Genomic DNA, 17,792 nt, shown 5'->3' on the forward strand with positions numbered 1-17,792 from the left:
CCGGGGTTCATGCCCCAGCTCTTCGAGTTTGGGATGGTTGCAGTTCTAAGTCACTCCATGGCCAAGGGGCCTCTGCTGAGAGCCAGGAGCCTGCTGTGCTTTCTGTGTCCCTTGCCAGCCCAGCCTCCTCTGGCAAACATGAGGCAGCACAGCTTGTGGGGTGCAGGCTGTCTGCGCGTGTGAGCACAGGCTGTAGGAAGTGCAGATGTCCCAGGAGGGAAGACGGCCTCTCTCGCTCGCTCATCCAGGGAGGTGTGCGCGGAGTTGATGCCTGGGTGAGCCCGGAAACCACTGCGAGTGATGGATTGCCTCTGTAAAACGAGTGCTGGCGTGGGAGCCTGGCCGGAGGTGTCTTGGCCCTGGCCCTGAGACCTGCTCCAGCCTGGTGTATGTATGTCATGTTCTGGGAGGCTCTGCTGGAGCCAGGGCCGAGTCCACTCAGCTGGACTGGCTGGCCAGAGTGACACTCACTAGCCACTGCTTCTGCCTTGCTGGCTGTGTCCCGGTCTCTGCCCTGAACTAGTCTTGAATAGGTAAGGTAGGGCCAGGCCTGTGTGTGGGAGACCTAGAGATACCCATTTCATTGTTAGTGTGTGTCTATATGTGTATGTGTATGTGTGTGGCAGGGGCGGGGGGGGGAGGGGGGAGGAACAACCTGTGATATTGTTCCTTAGATGCTATCCACCGCCCCCCTCCAACCCCCTGAGACGGGGTTTCTCTGTGTAGCCCTGGCCGTCCTGGAACTCACTCTGTAGACCAGGCTGTCCTCAAACCCACAGAGATCCACCTGTCTCTGCTTCCCAAACACTGGGATTAAAGGTGCGTGCTACCGCCACCCAGCTGCTATCCACTTTTTTTGGAGACAGGGTTTCTCATTGGTCTAGAACTCACCAAGTTAGGCCAGCAGCTATAAACCCCAGGAGTCTCCCTGACTCCCCTTCCCAGATCTGGGATTACACATGTGCACATACCACACCTGGCCTGCATGCTGATGAGGCAAACACTGACCGGACAGACCCAACAGAGCTCCTTTCTGTGTGTCCCAGCCATGGTGAGGGTTGAGCTTTGTCAGGCTGTCACTGAGGGATGTGTCTGAACCTGGGCCTCTGTCCGTAAAGCAAGACAGACAGGACTCTCGGCTCTTAAGTCATTGGAGGCTTCAGAGGAAGTCTTGAGAGGCCGAGGCTAGCATCTTTCTAGCCAACTGCCAGGCCCCAGGCCAGGGTTAGAGGCAGATCACGGGTGCAGAGGGTCTTTCCCAGCACTGCCTGTGGATGGCCAGCCTTTGTCCTGGGCCAACCCCCCCACCCCCACCCCCACCCCCCGCTGCCTTCTCCTCTAATGGGGGCAGGTCCTACATCAGGCCTGGGGCCCCTGGCGGGTTCAGGCAAGCTCCAAGGCCACAGGTGACCTTATCTTGCTTCCTGCTTCTGCTGCCCGTCCTGTGAGATGGGCCCAGTCCTTCCTGAGAGAATGGCCAGAGGGCTCTTGTGATCCTGGAATGGGGAGGATTATCCTGTCTCAGTCTGAGAAGTTAGTGCTGTCAGGGTGGGTAGGGACAGCGTGAGGCCTGGGAGCCCTTCCTGGTTCAGGTCTGCAGGCCTGTCCTCCCATGCAGGGTGGGACTCTGCAAGAGATGCCCCAACCGAACCCACTTTTGCCAGGAGACAAAGGAGGAGACTGGGACAAGGGGGTGACCCTTGGTGCCCTGGACAGGGATGGCCAGGACTTTCCCTGGGCAAATGGACAACTCTTCCAGGGGCAGGCTCGGCCTGCTGACCTGGGCCCCTGTCTTGCCCTCAGCTTCAGGGGTTTAACAGTAGAGCTGGGAGCACCCCGGGAAGCTCATGGGCTCCAGCTCCTCCTGAGCACTATGCTACTGTCCCCGAGGAGGCTCCCCCAAACCAGGGTTCCCAAGAAGTCCGTGTCACTGGCTCTCAGCTGTCACAGTGGCTCCAGTCCCATTTCGGTCACACCCACTAGTGCAGTCTTGTTGCCTGGGGACTCCGCCAGGACTCTGTCTCTGTCCCTAGGGAGAGGAAGGAACGTGGGAAGGGAATAGCAGTTCTGATTAGGGAAGGCTTGACAGCAGCTGACCCAGGCCAGCTGTACTGGTCCACGGGGTGCGGGGGAGGGGATGGGGGAGGACCAGTGGTGCTGTTGCTTCAAACCCTCATTCTTGTGCCTGACGCCTCGGGTGGCTGTGTCTCTGTACCCATTTGGAACTAGAGCCTTCTCTGACCCCCCCTTTCTGTGCAGAGTTCCTAGGAAGTCTTCCCAATGTCTTTAGCGCCTGTGGATTTTGTACTTCTTAGGGTAGCCTGGCCTCAGCGGACGGAAAGAGCCGCACCTGAAGCGGCCCAACTATGTACTTGGCACTCACGGCTGCCATGTGGGTCAGCGCCCGGTCACCGACACTATGTCATCATCCTTGAGGAGGCTCCTTTCCAAGGAGGCAGGAAAGCCCTCCCAGCTGAGCTTGAGGACAGAGATGAGCAGGAGCCGTGAGCTGGTTGGCGACCTCGGGCCCCTGTGCTTGGCTGCTGGCACGGCTCCTGCTCCCTCAGGAGCCGTCCCACTCTCCTAAAGCTTCTGTTTCTCTGGTCGGCAGTACCTGGCACGCGGCTGGCATTCGGCTCTACCGTGTCCTCTGTGAACTCGGATGTTGAATTTAATCTGCGGTGTAGTAGCATGAAGGGGAGTGGTTGTAAGGAACCTAAAAGGGACCTTGTGGCCCCATCTACCCTCTAAGGAGGATGCGGGTGCCGCCTATGAGGAGCGGGCCTCACCAGGCGCCAGTTCTGCCGGCCTCTGTCCTGGCTTAACGGCTAATGCTCTGATCAGTCGGTTCCTACTGTTGATGGCACACCAGATGAGGTGTTTAGTCATAGCGGCAAGAGTGGCCTGCTCCGCAGACAGAGCTTGAGGCTGGGGGTTGTGGCCACACACCTGTGGGACCTAGAGTCAGGCACGAGCCTGGCCTCCTGGCCACAGCGTCATAACCTTCTTTATGCCAGGCCCAGGATCAGGCCTTTCCCAGCCTACTTGTCTTCTGCATATGGCAAGGAAGCCAAGTACAAATGCAACCCTTCCAGGTCAGTGGCAGATTTTCCAGAGCCGCCCGTGGCCAGGCCCTTCCTTCATCGGAGGTGCTGGGAGTTGAAAGCTTTCGTTTCCTATTGCTGGCCCACGCTTACTCCTCCAGTGAGCAAACTGGCAGGTGAACTCGCGGTTGAGGCCAAGGCAAGGAAGTAATTGCCTTTAAGATCAGTACATTGCCAGTCCGGTGACAACAGTGCAAGGGGCCTGTCCCACTTTTCCCAAGTCAAGGGCACTGGCGCATCTCTGGAAGATGCCAGAACAGGCCGCCTGTGGCCTCTGGTACACACCAACACCCTTCTTGGCAGAAATCCCTGTGGGGTCAGGCAGATATAGGCACCATGAGGGCCGAGGTTTGAGCCCCGGAGTGCTGACGTAGGACAGGGTGACTCAGGATCCCCAGCCCTGGGGCTTGAGCGTTTGCCTGACATGTACAAAGCCTCAGGTTCAATCCTTGGGCCTGCACAAATGGCATGGTTGTTTCTACCTACAGTCTCAAGACGTGGGAGGGAGTACAGGAGTGTCCGAAGTTCAAGGTCACCCTCCTCTACTTTTGAGGCCAGCTTAGGGATATAGAGACTGGCTCTAAGAACAGTTACCCCCACCCTTACCCACCCAAAAAAACATCCTTAAAAGAAGCTGCATTCTGAAACTACATATAAGGAAAGGAAGTGGACAGTAGGATGGTGGGCCTCAGTGTGTTCTAGGAATCCTAGCCAGTATCCCATGGGGGAAGCCCCTGGGTTGAGGAAAAGACCATCAGATGATGTAGGCAAGATCTTGCCCTGGTTCTGGAAGTCTCTGCACTGGACTAGGGGTCTTGATGGCTGGAAAAAGGGAAGCTGCAGGCAGCCGTTGACGCCAGCTAGAGACTGTAGACCTGAGGAGGGGCAGTGAGGCAGGACCGGCCAGGAGCAGAAGCGACCTGAGGCAGCTGTGAGCAGGAAAGCAGACTCTTGCAGCCTCAGGGAGACAGATCATTTAACGGGGTGGGGGAGCGACGGCTACTTAAATTTTGGGAGGTGGGTAAGGGCTTTTGGGTGAGTGTACCCCTTTGGTAGGGGCCAAGGTGCTGGAGATGGCTCATTTGCATAAAGAGGGATCCCAGGTGCTGCTGGACATGACCTTATAAGGGGAGAGGAAGTTTAACAGGGTTACTGGGTCTCCTCCAGGAGGCAAATGTGAGGGCACAGGGCTATGTGCACCCAGACATGCAAACCCTGGGGTGGTGGTTGGTGGAGGATGATCCTACTCCTGTGGATTTGGGGCGAGATTTTCGGGCTTTGGACACACCTCAACCCCACTCTTGCTCTGACCGGCTTCCTCCAACACCACACCCCTTCTCTTACCTCTTGCTGGTGGTACCTCAGCGGCTTTACCCCCTAGTGGTCTCCTCCTGGGTGGACCAGCACTTAGTGGGTAGCAGAGATGCTGAGCTGCCTTAAAAGGTGCGCACGCCTGGTGTGACAGAGAACAACTCATTTTCCCTTATGTTTCTGGATGTGGAGCTGAGAGGCCCTCCTGGCCAGCAGACGGCAGGGTACGCAGGGTACGTAGGCCAGGTTGCAGCGCCTGCACCTCATGGCCAGTTCCAGGGCAGGGCGGGGCGGGGCGGGGCAGGGGCAGGGCAGGGGCAGGGGCGCCCTCTACCTAGCCTCACTGGTACCTCTCCTCCACTTTTGTCCCCTGCCTCGATTCCCCCACCCGGCCACTCTCTGCCTGTCCCAAGGCAGCCATGTCTCCCAGCTGCTGTTTTTCTCAGTGCACTGGTTTGAATGAAGGCTGCGTCTGTCTGCCATGCTTTCCCTGCTCTCCCTGCCTCTTCCTGAAGGCGTCCCTAGAAGTGAGTCATAAGCCCAGGCTCCCTCCCCCCAGTTCTCTCAGACCCTGCTGGGTAGCTGGACTCCTGATGCCATCGAACCTTCAGAATCCCGTCCTAGAACCCTTTACAGTTAGGGACAGTCAGTTTCGGGGACAGACAGCAAGAATATGGGGGGAAATTCTGTGGTCAGCTGCTATGAAGGGACCCATGCACCTCCTAGGGCCAGTGTAGAGGTTTTTGGGGGTACAGGATGTATGTGCTCAAGAGTAGGGGAAACCCTGCTGTGAACTTTATGTGGGTGCAGAGTCCGGGCAGCATGTTATGCCTTGGGCATAACAAGAGTTAATGGCCAAGTACATTTCTCTGGGTGCTGTGAGGCAGCAGCCTCTGGGGTCTCCAGCAGGAGCAGGCTGCCAACCTTTGCCCTTCGCCCTTTGCCCTAGCACCCAGCAGGTGGTGAGGAGAGTGACCAGAGGGGCTGCAGGGCCATGGAGGTTTCAGGAAGGCATCCAGTTGCCAGTCCCACAGCCGGCTGATGCCTTCTACCCTGTTATGGGCCAGGTCCTGGGATGCAGGCTCTCTGCTGAGGACTCCCCCCTTCACTGCCTCGTGGCCAGGCCTCCTGCTCTTCCTCGCCTAACAACTGTCACTCCCCTGTTCTTTGACAAGCTAGCCTTGTATTCCTGAAGATGTCACTTCCAAAGGCCACCCTCGCCCAGGAAGCTTCTGTAGTCACTAATGCCAGTTTCCCCTTCTCCGCTGAGTGCAGGGTGAGACTCAGGTGTCCATGGGCTTGTCTTGTGGTTACTGCTCCCCCTGGGGCCCAGGGAGATGACAGAGACCTTCCGTAGGGTGGGAATGTGTACCCATCAGGCAGTTCTGGGTCTCACACAACTGCAGGGAGAGAGACCCAACAGCAGACAGACAACCGAGAAACTGACCACACACACACACACGCACACACACCACCCCCACACCACACACATGCATGCACACACACCCCCACGGCCCCCCACACCACACACCCACACCACGCTACATACCACACACGTACACACACATGTGAACACACGGTCTGAGGTCCTTGCGTGGCTCTAGGTCTATCCCTTGTGCTGCCCCCTGGTGGTGTTCTTGTTTTGGGCTCTCAGATGCTCTCTCTGTGTGGGTCCAGTGTTCCCTGGGATGTCCGGCCTCTGGGAGAGGCCGCGGGTCAGAAATGCTCTCCCAGGAGGCCCATCCCTCTGGAAGGCTGCGGGCCCTCCCTTCTTTCCACCTGACCCTGCCAGGAATGGCTGCAGGCAGGAAGGGCAGCTGGATTCATTTGTCTTCCTCGGCTTGGGTGAGGAGTGGAGACTGGTAATGGGTTTGCCAGAAGGCTAACTCAGAACGATTCCAGGAGGCACAGCCAGGCCCTGTGTGCTCTGAGGCCAGGCGGGGGCCTTGGCACACTCTGCTCCTGAAATAACCTCCACACAGCACAGTAGGAGAGAGCTTGGGAGGAATGCTGCAGACTCTGGGCTCCACAGGGAAGTGGGCCGAGCTATCTTTGGCTGCGGACTGCAGACTGACCTCCTCTGGTGGTGAGGGGTCAGAAAGAGCCGGCAGGTGCATGTGGTGTCTGAGAGGAGGTTCAGGGGTGAGAGGGAGGCTCCTTGGCTTAGGGGCTCAGTTCCCCTTTCCCATACAATTTCCAGACCTGTTCTGGTTTCATTTCTGTGGCTCTGATAAAATACCCCGAGAAGAAGCAGATTCGGGGAGAGAGGGTTTACTTTAGCCACGGCTGGGTTGCAGCCTATCACTGAGCAGGAGCTTGAGGTAGCCGCTTGTAACACACCCACAGTCAAGCGTCGAGGGAGTGACGCATGCATGCTTGTGTCCCGCTCAGCTTCTCCACTCTCGCAGCCCAGGCCTCGCTGTGTAGCAAACGGTGCCTCCCACACCAGGACCAGGTCTTTCCTACTTGAATTAACTCAATTAGGGCAGTCCTCCACGGTCAACTCTGGCAATCCTCCACTGGGACTCTTGACAGATAATTCAGGTTGCGTCATGTTGACAATTAAAGATGGCGGGCCCGAACCTCTTCCGTGCCCTTGGCCCTGGAGCTGAAGATGCAGATGCCGTTGGCGTGGGGCTGTCCTTGTTCTGATGGCTGGCGGCAGCTCACCCTGTTCTGTCTATGTGGGCTGTCTACCCCCTCGCTGGGCCTGACGACTGTCCCTTCAGTGCCCTTGAGGTCTGCTTGGGAGCGTGCCTAGACTGGCACGTACCTAGACAGTGGGCACGTGAAGATACTTACAGGCATCATTGCTTGCTCAACCATGCCTCACCCCACCATGGGGTAGCTCAGGACCTTAGATTTAGATGTCTTTGGGACCCTCTCTAAAGTTCTCTACTTCCTCTTAGCCTTTCTACCCTCCCCCGCCTGCTGTGGACTACTTGGCCCTCTCTCGGGGTTACTGCTTGGTCCTGTACCAGATCCACAGAGGCGGTTCCACCAGGGCTGGTCCTATGGGTTATTGCCAGGTGGGAACATGGATGTGGGGCAGGGGTGGCGCAGGGTAATCTGGTCACTTGGAGTGTCTCTGAAGTCCTAGGAACTTGGAGGAGGTGTTAAACAGGCCCTCCCATCCTCAGAGGCCACGCCCCTGTGCAGCTGTACCTCCCCAATGCCGCTCTGTACTCAGCCTGGAGGGGGGGATTTGGAACATGCACTTAGGTATCTGCAATCCGGGCTGGACCAGGCTAATGCCTCAGGGAAAGGTCTGTGGAGAGGGAGTCCAAGGACGATGCTGGGAGACAGGCCCACAGAGCAGGGCCTACTCTCCTAGGTATTGGTGGCTCTGGCTCTGGGAGAGGCTGGTTCTGCCCCACTGCCCAGAGTCGGGGGGGGGGGGGCTCCTAGCTCTGACAGATGTAGTGGGGGAGTCATGGTGGGGTTTGGGGTGGGGGGTATGGGGACAAAGGAGACTGGTGGCTGCTGGCTCCGGGAGGGAGCTGGGCTGGCTGGAGGTGGGAGTGGCCCCTGCTGCTGACACAGACATTCCACAGGCAGAGCCACAGCGGGTTTGCATTGGGAAGGCATTTCCCAAACAGCATCCAGACCCCAAAGTCCTGTGTCTGGATATGTTTAATGACACTGAGGAGAGATGGTGGGGACAGTAGGGTGGCTTTGCAAGTTCCTGGGCTGCTATTTGGGCCAGAGTGGGAACTGGAGTCAGTAGATGAGGGAGCATGGACCCAGAATGTGGGGGCTGAGGGCAGAGATGGCCGCTGATGGACAGGGCCAGTGCTGGAGGTCAGTCTGGCTGACTCCAGCGACATCTTCAGGATGGATGGGAGGAAGACAGGTCCTTCAGAGACCAGCTCTAGACACAGTCACTGACTTAATGTTTAGCCTTAGGGCGTCGGCATCATTAAATAGCCCAAGCCTGTCCGGGATGGTGGCTCATGCCTTTAATCCCAGCAATCGGGAGGCAGAGGCAGGCGGGTCACTGTAAGTTCGAGGCCAGCCTGGTCTACAAAGCGAGTCCAGGACAGCGAAGGCTAACATGGAGAAACCCTGTCTTGAAAAAATTAGCCCAAGCCTGACTTTTCTACTCATATCCACACTCTCTCCACAGGAGGGAGGTACTGCCACTCTTGTCACCCTTTATTAAAGAGGAAGAAACCGAGGCATCAGCCGGAGTCATGGCTGGGGACTGGGCACAGGAAAGACATGTAGGCACAATGCTGTAGTAGTGGCTGTGAGCTTACCAGTAGATCTACAGCAGGAAGCCAAGAAAGCTAACTTGAAGTGACAAAGTTTTAACACCCTCCCCATCCCACCCATAGTGACACACTGTTTCCAGCAAGGCCACTCCCCTGGTCCTCCCCACATAGCTACCAACTGGGGACCAGGTGTTCAAATGCCTGAGACCTGGAGGTGACTTCGGACAGCCACAAACACCACGACCAAAGCGTGTTGGGGAGGAAAGGGTTAATTTAAGATTACAACTCTCGGGGCACACTTGACAACTGAAGGAAGTCTGGACAGGAGCTCAAGGCAGAAACCTGGAGGCAGGAGCAGAAGCATGGGCTGTGGGGGGGGGGGCGCTACTGCTGTGTGACAGACCTCTGGGGAGACGCCGCACGTGTGCGCGCGCGCGTGCGCGTGCACACGCGCGCACACACACACACACACACACACACACACACAGTCTACTCACCTCAGATGGGGAACCCACAACAGACTAAGGATCTGGTTGTCCAATTTGGTAAACCAATGGGTGAGGGGTTAGTTACAGGAGCAGGAAGTGACTTAAAAGACAGCTACATCACCAAAGCCCACCCCAGCATGGGTTACGACAGCTCATAAAAGCTGGGAGCTCGGAGCACACTTCATAGCCTGTGGGCAGCTTAACTAGTTGGAGACTGGGCTTTGTAAGTACCTTTCCAGTTGGCCTAAGCCCCCTCCAGACAGCTCAGCTTGGCTCGTTTCTGCTTTCAAGGGGCCTCACTGGTCTGGTCTGGTCTGAAAGTGACTTTCAGTAGTTTTGTTTACTTTTAGCAGGGAGAGGCCTAAGGAGTCTGGTCAGTTTCAGGGACTTCCTGAGCTATTTTGAATTGGTACTTTGTATCTTAAGGAGCTTCCCTGCAAGATAGAATATTTCAATCTTGAGGAAACTGCCCCTCGCTGGCTTGCTGTGATTGCTTTTTTTTTTTTTTTTTTTTTTAATAAAACCCAGGACCACCTGCCCAGGGGTAGCACCACCCATGCTGAGGTGAGCCCTCCCATATAAATCATTAATCAAGAAAAATGCCTAATCAAAGGCTTGCCTACAGGCCAATCTGATGGGGACATTTTCTTAATTGAGGTTCCTTTTCTCAGATAACTGTAGCTTGTTTCAAATTTATGCACACGCATGCCAAAAATACAAACAAAAAGCCAAGTGGGTGGTCTTCTATTTCCAGGGCCTTGAGTTTGGAAGGTGTCGGAGTGTGTTTTGCCTAAGCAGGACTAAGCGCCACCTTGCCTGTCACTTGACTGAGCCTGTGGCCCAAAGGCTGCCTGCAGAGGAAGCCCTGACTCATCACCCATTGGTAAAGTGTCTTGAGTTGGAGAGTTTTCCTGTCTCTCTAGGTGAGCTGGTCCCATGCTGGTCTGATTCACCCAGCCCCCTACCTTCCAGTAGCCAGAGACTATAGAAGTTGGCGCCTTTGAATCTCCACTCAACAGTAGCAAGCCATACTATGAGAGTTGCTTGCCAGCCAAGCCCCACCTACAGCATGCCTGTTGAGGTTTCTGGAAGCACCCCACCCAGGGCAAGGGCTTGGAGTCTGAGGTGTGCTATTCAGGGAAGGCAGGAGAGGGGGGCTCTCCTGGCAGACCAGCAGAACCCAGACAGGCGTGTCTGCATTGTCATGCCCTAGCAGGTAAGGTGATAGGGCAGGCTGGGTCCCAGATTCCAGGCAGGACAGGGCAGGTGGGATATTGTGGGCTCGCAAGGTTGTCTCTCCCAGAGGCTCGAGATTGCTGGGCGAGGCCACTGGCCAACAGGCGGTTCTCTCTGCCGTATGGTACGTAGCCAGTGGGTCAGACTGTGGGTCATGGACCTCTCCAGTCATAGTCTGCTGGCCCAGGGAGCAGGAACCATCTGTCTTCCTGGCAGCTGCAGCTAACAACAGAGCCCTGTGCTCACTGTCTGTAGTGTTCAGAGAAAGAGACCCTGGCCACTTCGAGGACACCAGATTATGCTCCGAGGATGCTACTGCTGCCTCCCTGGTGGGCTGCTGTCAGGAGCTTCCTGGGAGGGCCTCCAAGCAAGCATGGACAGGTGACCTGTCCTTTCACCCCGTTCAGGGACTCAGCCTGGAGTTGGAGTACCTTCCCAACAGGGATTCCACAGTCACCAAACACCACACCTTGTCCAAGTGTCCCAGCTTGCTGGGCACAGCTCTTTCCCCATCTTTATGTGGGGCCTGGGAATAGCGAGGGAGTCGGTGATTGAGAAGATGCATCAGAAAAGGTACAGGCTCCAGCCGGAATCCTGGACCTGGCTCTCCACGAATGCATGCACGCACGCACTGGTGAGCTGGATCCAGGGCAACTGGTTAAGGACCTGAATGTGCAGCTTCTTGGAGTTAGAACGAGCATCTCCTGCAGACCCTCGGCCTTGCGCGCTGGGCTGTCCTTCCTAGCTTTTCTATCCTGCTCTCCAGGTCTCTCCTCATGCTGAGGGGTGTGGGGAGTCTTTCCAGGCTTCTCTCATGGAGCCCAGTAGAGGGTGGAATAGACCGGCCTTTGGGGGCGGGGGGGGGGGGGGGGATGGTAGTAGCATCTCCTTGCCTAGGGTTCTGGCTTTGTCTCGTGGCCTCACTTTGCCCCGCCTCCCCTCACTCCCCACCAAGCCTCCTCTGCAGGGGCCTCCCAGCCTTGCCAGGATGGCTTCAGCCTCTACTCTTCTGTTTTCTCTTCTGTGTCGGCTGGGACGCCGTGACTGTGCACCCTGGCGTGAGCATCTCCGTCTGAAGCTGTGCGTCTGTGTGGGTCTTATGTGCGCTTTTTGTGCAGTGGGCCTGTCTGAGCACATGTGTCTTGTGGCTGTGGATGTATGTGCCTGCGGTTTTGTGGGATCTGTGTCTCTGGATCTTGGTTTGATTGTGAGTGCGCCAGCAGGAATGCACGGGGCGGGTTGGCGGGGCGGGCTGGTAGGCGGGGCTATCGTGGCCCCCTGGGGGTGGGGCGGGGCAGTGAGTGGGGGCGGCTCCCTCTGGAGTCTGAGGATTTGGCCTTTACCTGCAAGGGGTGGAGGGAAAGCTGAGACTATAAAGGCAAAGGGGGCGGGTCTTGCCAGACCTAACGCAGCTCCCTGCCGGCGCACAGCCCCGGTGCCTCAGAGTTGGAGCCTGTCCACGGTCTGTGTCTGGGTTGGGTGTGCACTGGAGCCTGGAGCCGGAGGAGTCCTCATCTGTGAGCCCCAAACAAGATCCCCGAGCCCAGGACGCCCACGGCTCCTGGCATGGAGGCGTCCCGAGGCTGGGGCAGGCTGGTGGTGCTTTGGTGCCTTGGGCTCCTGGGCAGCCTGGTGGGTGTCACCAGCACTCACTACCGCTACCTGTGGAGGAACTGCTACCCATGCCACTTGAGCCAGGCAGGCTACGCTGTGAGCACCGGTGATCAGAGGCCAGGTGGGCACCTCAGGAGCAAGGCTGGGTGGGACCAGATACCCGCTTCTATCACGCTCTCCCTTTGTTTCTCCCTCTTTTGGGTTTATTTATTTTTGTTTGATGTGTTTGTATATCTTGCCAGCTTGCCAGCATGTATGCGTGTGTACAGTCTGCATGCAGTGACCTCAGAGTCCAGAAGAGGGTGTTGGGTCCCCTGAAACTGGAGTTGTGAACCCCACGTGGGTGCCGGGAATCAGAGTCAGGCCCTCTGGGTAAGCTGTAAGGGCCATCACAGCTTTTTTTTTTTTCCAAAGTTTGTGTCAGGTGCTGAGCACAGAGGTTGGAGAAAGTAGGACCCAGAAGGGCTTAGCAGGTGGTCACTGCTGCTGAGACAGGGCCCAGAGGTGTCCTGAAGAAACAGGAGGGAGGAGGCCCCCTGAGTGGAGGAGGTGAACATTCTTGCTTTTCTAAGCTCCCGAGGCCCCCTCCTCTGTATCAGCCACTCCGGAGTCAGGTGAGAAGGCCAGACTGGGGAGATGTGCGTGGGGAGGATGTCCCTAGCGGCTTTGGGGGTTGCCTGTGTTAGTATTGGGCCCCAAGCCAGCAGGGCCACTGAGAGGCTCTGGGCTTGAGACTCCAGCAGCCGTGGGGACTCTAGTTGCCCTGGGAGCTGGGGTTTGATGCCTCTGAGCCAGCCTCCCTCCACGTGGCTGTACAGAGCGTGGAGCTGGCACCCTCAGGAATGTGGCTAGGGTTGTGGTGTCTCCCAAGTGACTGGTTGCTCACATCTAACAGACAAGGGCTGACAAGAGTGACAAGAGTCCTCCCTCTTAAGCCCTCCCAGACTTGGGAGATGTCACTGGGGTGAGTCCCGCTCTCCCGTGCCTGAAGGAGTAATCAGATGCTGTCTGCCTCCTCTGTGTCACTCAGTCCGAGGGTCCCAAAGCCTCCGGTGCCAAGCAGAGGCCAGGGCTGGTATGTCACTGCCTTGTGAGTGCCCCTTGGGACGGAGCCTGGGTAGCCTCAGAAGGTCCCAGTCCCTGCTCGGAGGCTTTCACAGAGGAGGAGAAAGGCAGGTGGAGTATGATTTACAAGCATGAGAACCTGGCGTCTCGTGTGTGGCAACAGGAGACTGTCACTCGGTGCCTGGCAGGGTGGGCTTTGCTGCTGAGGCGCCAGAGGACTCTGTTTCCTGGAAGCCGTGGAGACGCTTGAGAGAGTTCTGAGCTTGTTTCCACAGAGGCAGCATCGAGTGGCTGGCTAGCCCTGACTGTTGCATGTTGCTGGGTCAGGAGCTGGCAGGATGGGAGAGGGCCGGCACCCCTCTCTTTCCTGTGGCCTTCTTAGTGCCTGCCTGCAGTGCCCACAGCTTAGCAGGTACTTATAGGCTTACCCAGCTCCCAGGCGAACTGGCCCAGGCTGGCACAGCGGTGCTGCCACCATGTGTGGCCATCCTGTCATGAGACCGCCAAGTCGCCAGTCACTGGTCATAGCAGATGGGGGTGAAACTACTTAAAGTGACCTTTCCAGTTTTCCTCAGCCTTTCTCTGGCGCTCCTGGGGACTCTATGCACAGTGGGTTTGCAGCTACCAGACATAGCAGGTCAAACAAGCAGCTTTCATTCTGGCTCTCAGGCCCTGCTAGCGTGCTCTGTGCAGGCTTGTTCTCACTGGCCAGCAAGAGGTTATCTGTGCTACCGTTGCAGCCTAGTTGTCCCTGCTCTTTCAGAGGGCTCCGCTATTTGGGGCATCTCAGGCTCAGTGTGACCCCAGCTGCACTGTCTGTGTGGGGGAGATAGTACAGTTCTGGGGCATGGGCCTGTGGGATACGAAATCCCAGGGAGCTTGGCCTCTGGGCATGCCAGGGGGCAGATAGCTCCTGTGAGCCTGGCTGTGAGGAAGACCTCCAGCAGGTACCACCAGACAAGGCAGCCAGGCTGGGAACTCATGTGACCTGAGTCAAACAGCAGAGCTGTCTGTAACTGGGTAGTTCTTTCTCATGACTGCTCTCACAGTTCAGTCTCCACACAGTGGCTTAAAACAACGCAGACGTAGGCTGGGGATGTAGCTCAGTGGGTCGGACGCTTGCCTGACATGCAGAAACCTCTGGGTTCCGTCCCCAAGACTACATTAAAGCACAGATGTAGCAGCATATGTCTGTAATCCAGCACTCAGGAGGTAGAGGCAGGGGATTAGAAGTTCAGGGCTATCCCTGGCTACACAGGGAGCTTGAGGCTGGCTTAGCTAATGAGACCCTATTTTAAACAACAAATATATATATTTATATATATAAATACACATATTTATATATTTAACTACTAAATATATAATATTTATATTATATTAAATATATAAACATATATTTACATATATTTGTTATATATGTCAGTTATGTATATATCAGGTATAGAGAGATGTGTGTGTGTGTGTGTGTGTGTAAGTAAGTAAGTAAGTAAGTAAGTGTGTGTAATCTGATGGCTTTGGAGATGGGAGTCCAAAAAGGCTTGAATTGAGGTGTGGGAGAACCTGTGTCTTTTTTCCCTTCTAGTGAGCAAAGGCCAAGCATGTCTAGGACGCACAGCCCAGCCTCCACCCTCAGTGCCAGCCACACTGTGTCTTCTAGTCTTTGGCCCCTCCTGCTCTGATCCTCCTTGTCACTTGTTGGCCTTGATTTTTGAGACGTGTCTTATTGTGTAGCACAGGCTGGCCCAGAACTCAACAATTTTTTTGTCACCACTCCTGGCTTGCTTTCTCCAACCCTCGTGGGTTCATGGTGGCCTCGTGTCCAGCACACTCCCAAGTCATGGCCCTTTACTGGGTCCTGTCTTCAGTGTTTAGTTTGCTGCTTAGTGTTCTGGGAAGGAACGTCTTTAGGAACGTTATCTAGCCTCCCATGCTAGACCGCTAGGCCTATGGCTCCTCCGGTCACGCAAGGCCAGAGCTCTAGCTGTCAGCTCAGAGCCTCTGAGCTCCTCCGAGCCCTTTGGGTACAGCTCTGTGGTGCCACCATGTGGCCTGCTTTGTGCTGAACTGAGGCTCTCAGGATGTCACTTATTTCTGTAAAAAGAGTTTGTCTGGATTCAGAAGAGGCCTGGCTGTCGGGGCTTGAGGGGTGTGTTGGCAGGGTAGGGGGAGGCTGCTGTGTCCAGATGCTGGCTCTGGGGAGATGGCAGTGCTGGGGCGGTGCCACGAGCCACGGTGGTGCTACAGAGCTCCAGACTGTGCTGTCATAAGCCGTCACTCCCAGGACAGTAGGCCCTCCGTTTCCAGGGAGCACCTTGAATGTCAGAAGGGATTGAAGCTGGAGTCAGTGTGCCAGCCCCTCTTAGGAGGCACTTGGGACGTTGATAAAGGCCACGCCTAGCGGATGTATCTGGGACCCTTGTAGGGAGTTGGTTGCACACAGGAGGCTGAGGCGACTGTCCCTGTCTCAGAGGACCATGGAGAGCTAGCAGGAAGACCCTAGCTGCCTGGGTGCATAGGGCTAGCCGAGGGATCCTCTTGAGCAACTCCCGCCTTGTGTTCAGGGGGCCTTCACCTTTGGCTCGAGAGAGTCTGAGCTGGGCAGGGCTCCTGAGCATGCAACTGCATGCAGACTGGCCGCTTTCCTTGGACTGGTCTGGGAGGATTTAGAAGCCCTTGGCAGGTCACCTTATCCTCAGCACTGGGCAGTGGGGGAGGGGCAGGAGTGGTACCCAGGAATGCCCAGACTGTCCAGTGGGCTGACAAAGTCCCTGGTGTGAACCTCGGCCGAGCTGTGCGTACTTCTGGGGTTGGAGCTCAGGAACCAGTCTTCTCTGGACCCCTCCAGTGTGGAGCCCGGAACCCTCACCATGCCCCTGCCCGGGCGCCTTCTGTTTCCCAAAGTATTTTGTGTCCAGTCAGTGCTACCGGGCCTGAGGACTCATGTGACAGTGGCTTTGTGGAACAGGACCAGGGGCTTTGTGCCCTTGTTTCCTGCCTCTTGTGACAAGTATACAGAACAGGGCACCCTCGTGTGGCTCCAGGCGAGTCCCTCGCTAGCCAGCCAGTAGGCACGTCAGCACATCCCTTGCTATGGCCCAGAGATACATGGTGGCCCTCACCATAGAAATTCCAGAAAAAAACCTCATGGATGGGGCACCACAGAGTGAGGGGCACATTCCCGCCATACAGGAAGCATCGAGAAGCAGAAAGGAGACTGCTGCTTAGACAAAGAGAAAAGTGCTGCCCATGCCTGGAGTCCCTTCTTGGCCCTGAAGCTCCCCCTTCCCCAGAGCCCTCACTGTCTGCTGCTGGGCCCCAGGCTGGCCCCACCCTGGGGGTCGTGTGCACTGGGTATGAAGAAGACAGTGGCCCGGTGGCCCGTGCTCAATTTTCCTTTGGTAGCTCTTCCCACGAGGGCACGCCAGCTGTGGAAGATGGCCACCGCCTCTGTCTGGGGCCATGAGGGAAGAGATGCGGTCTAACAGGGTCTTGAGTCTACGCTCGGTGCGGTAGGCTTGGCCCAGCGTGTGCCTGGCTGGTAACTCCTCTCTCTCTACCTAGATGTGGACGAGTGTCGTGCGCACAACGGCGGCTGCCAACACAGGTGTGTGAATACCCCCGGCTCTTACCTCTGTGAGTGCAAACCTGGCTTCCGGCTCCACACAGACGGCAGGACCTGCCTAGGTAAGTGTCACCTGCCTGGGGCTCTGAGCCTTCGATGGGCCTCACTCTCCAGAATGCACTGAGGTCTGAGGGAGGGGCCCAGTGAGGCCTGAGTGGGCTGGCGTTGGGGCTGTACACGCAGCAGCTCCCTTCCTGTGGAGCATGGCTGCCTGGGACCCCTGACTGCACCCTGCAGGGTGGTGCAGCACTCCCCACTCAGGTAAGGAGGCTGAGGTTTGGATGGGTAAAAAACCTCTCTGGGCTGGAGAGATGGCTCAGAGGTTAAGAGCACTGGCTGTTCTTCCAAAGGTCCTGAGTTCAATTCCCAGCAACCACATGATGGCTCACAACCATCTGTAATAAAATCTGGTGCCCTCTTCTGCTTTTCAGGCACACATTTGGGCAGAATACTGTATGATAAATAAATCTTAAAAAAACAAAAACAAAAACACCCATACAACTAAAAATAAATTTGTAAAAAAAGAGGAACATATTTAAAAAAACAAAAACAAAATCGAGCACCCTAAGACTTTGCTCACTCGGGTCTCTGTGTCCCCAGCCTGTGTATGCCCTGCAGCTATGCTGAGTCCTGTTCAGAGCCTGGGACCATCTGCAGGGACATGGGCTGCCGCCAAGACATGGGATGTGGGGGGGAGGGTGGACTCCGAGGGTAGCTCTTGGGTGGCAGGAGGCAGGCTGAGCCTTGGCCCTGTCAGCAGAAAGCATTTGTCGGTCTTGCAGAACAGGCCTTCTCTGGGAGCCTGAGAATGTGAGCTGCACCGGCCAGAAAGCCCTGACTGACTGGAGGGCCTCTGCCGTGAGCAAAGGGCTTAGTGGCCTCTTGAGAACACAGCGACTCTGACAGCTTAGGGCTAAGGTGCCCGCCAGAGTCAGGCAGCCCTGAGCTTCACAGTGCAGCCTGGGTCAGAGACACATTGATCCCTTCCTCTGTTTCTACGTCGTTCTGTGGGAAGGCACCCCTGCTCCCCACTTTGGAGACCCAGACAGCTTGGACCAATTCTGAACAGCCTGGTCTTGGCTGCTATATGGCTGGCCACGTGCCAGCCCTGGGGGGTCGCACCCCATACACACATGTC

At 56.5% G+C, this 17,792-nt stretch overlaps 1 protein-coding gene across 4 annotated transcripts in view; it reads left to right on the plus strand.

Annotated features, from left to right (window-relative positions):
• Positions 1–17,792, plus strand: part of MEGF6 (multiple EGF like domains 6) — a 95,261-nt gene that overhangs the window by 47,434 nt on the left and 30,035 nt on the right. For 2 of the 4 annotated variants that reach the window (XM_084787239.1, XM_084787240.1), the window contains exons 1-2: positions 11,716–12,088; positions 16,594–16,716. In XM_084787239.1, coding sequence (XP_084643365.1) covers positions 11,920–12,088; positions 16,594–16,716 — 292 coding nt within the window. In that variant the 5' untranslated portion in view covers positions 11,716–11,919. Of the gene's footprint in view, positions 1–11,715; positions 12,089–16,593; positions 16,717–17,792 lie in introns of those variants that run through there. The other 2 variants (XM_084787237.1, XM_084787238.1) reach the window with 1 other exon arrangement.

Source organism: Acomys minous (assembly GCF_964271855.1).
Source record: "Acomys minous genome assembly, chromosome: 6".
In the NCBI taxonomy this organism is placed as follows: domain Eukaryota; kingdom Metazoa; phylum Chordata; class Mammalia; order Rodentia; family Muridae; genus Acomys; species Acomys minous.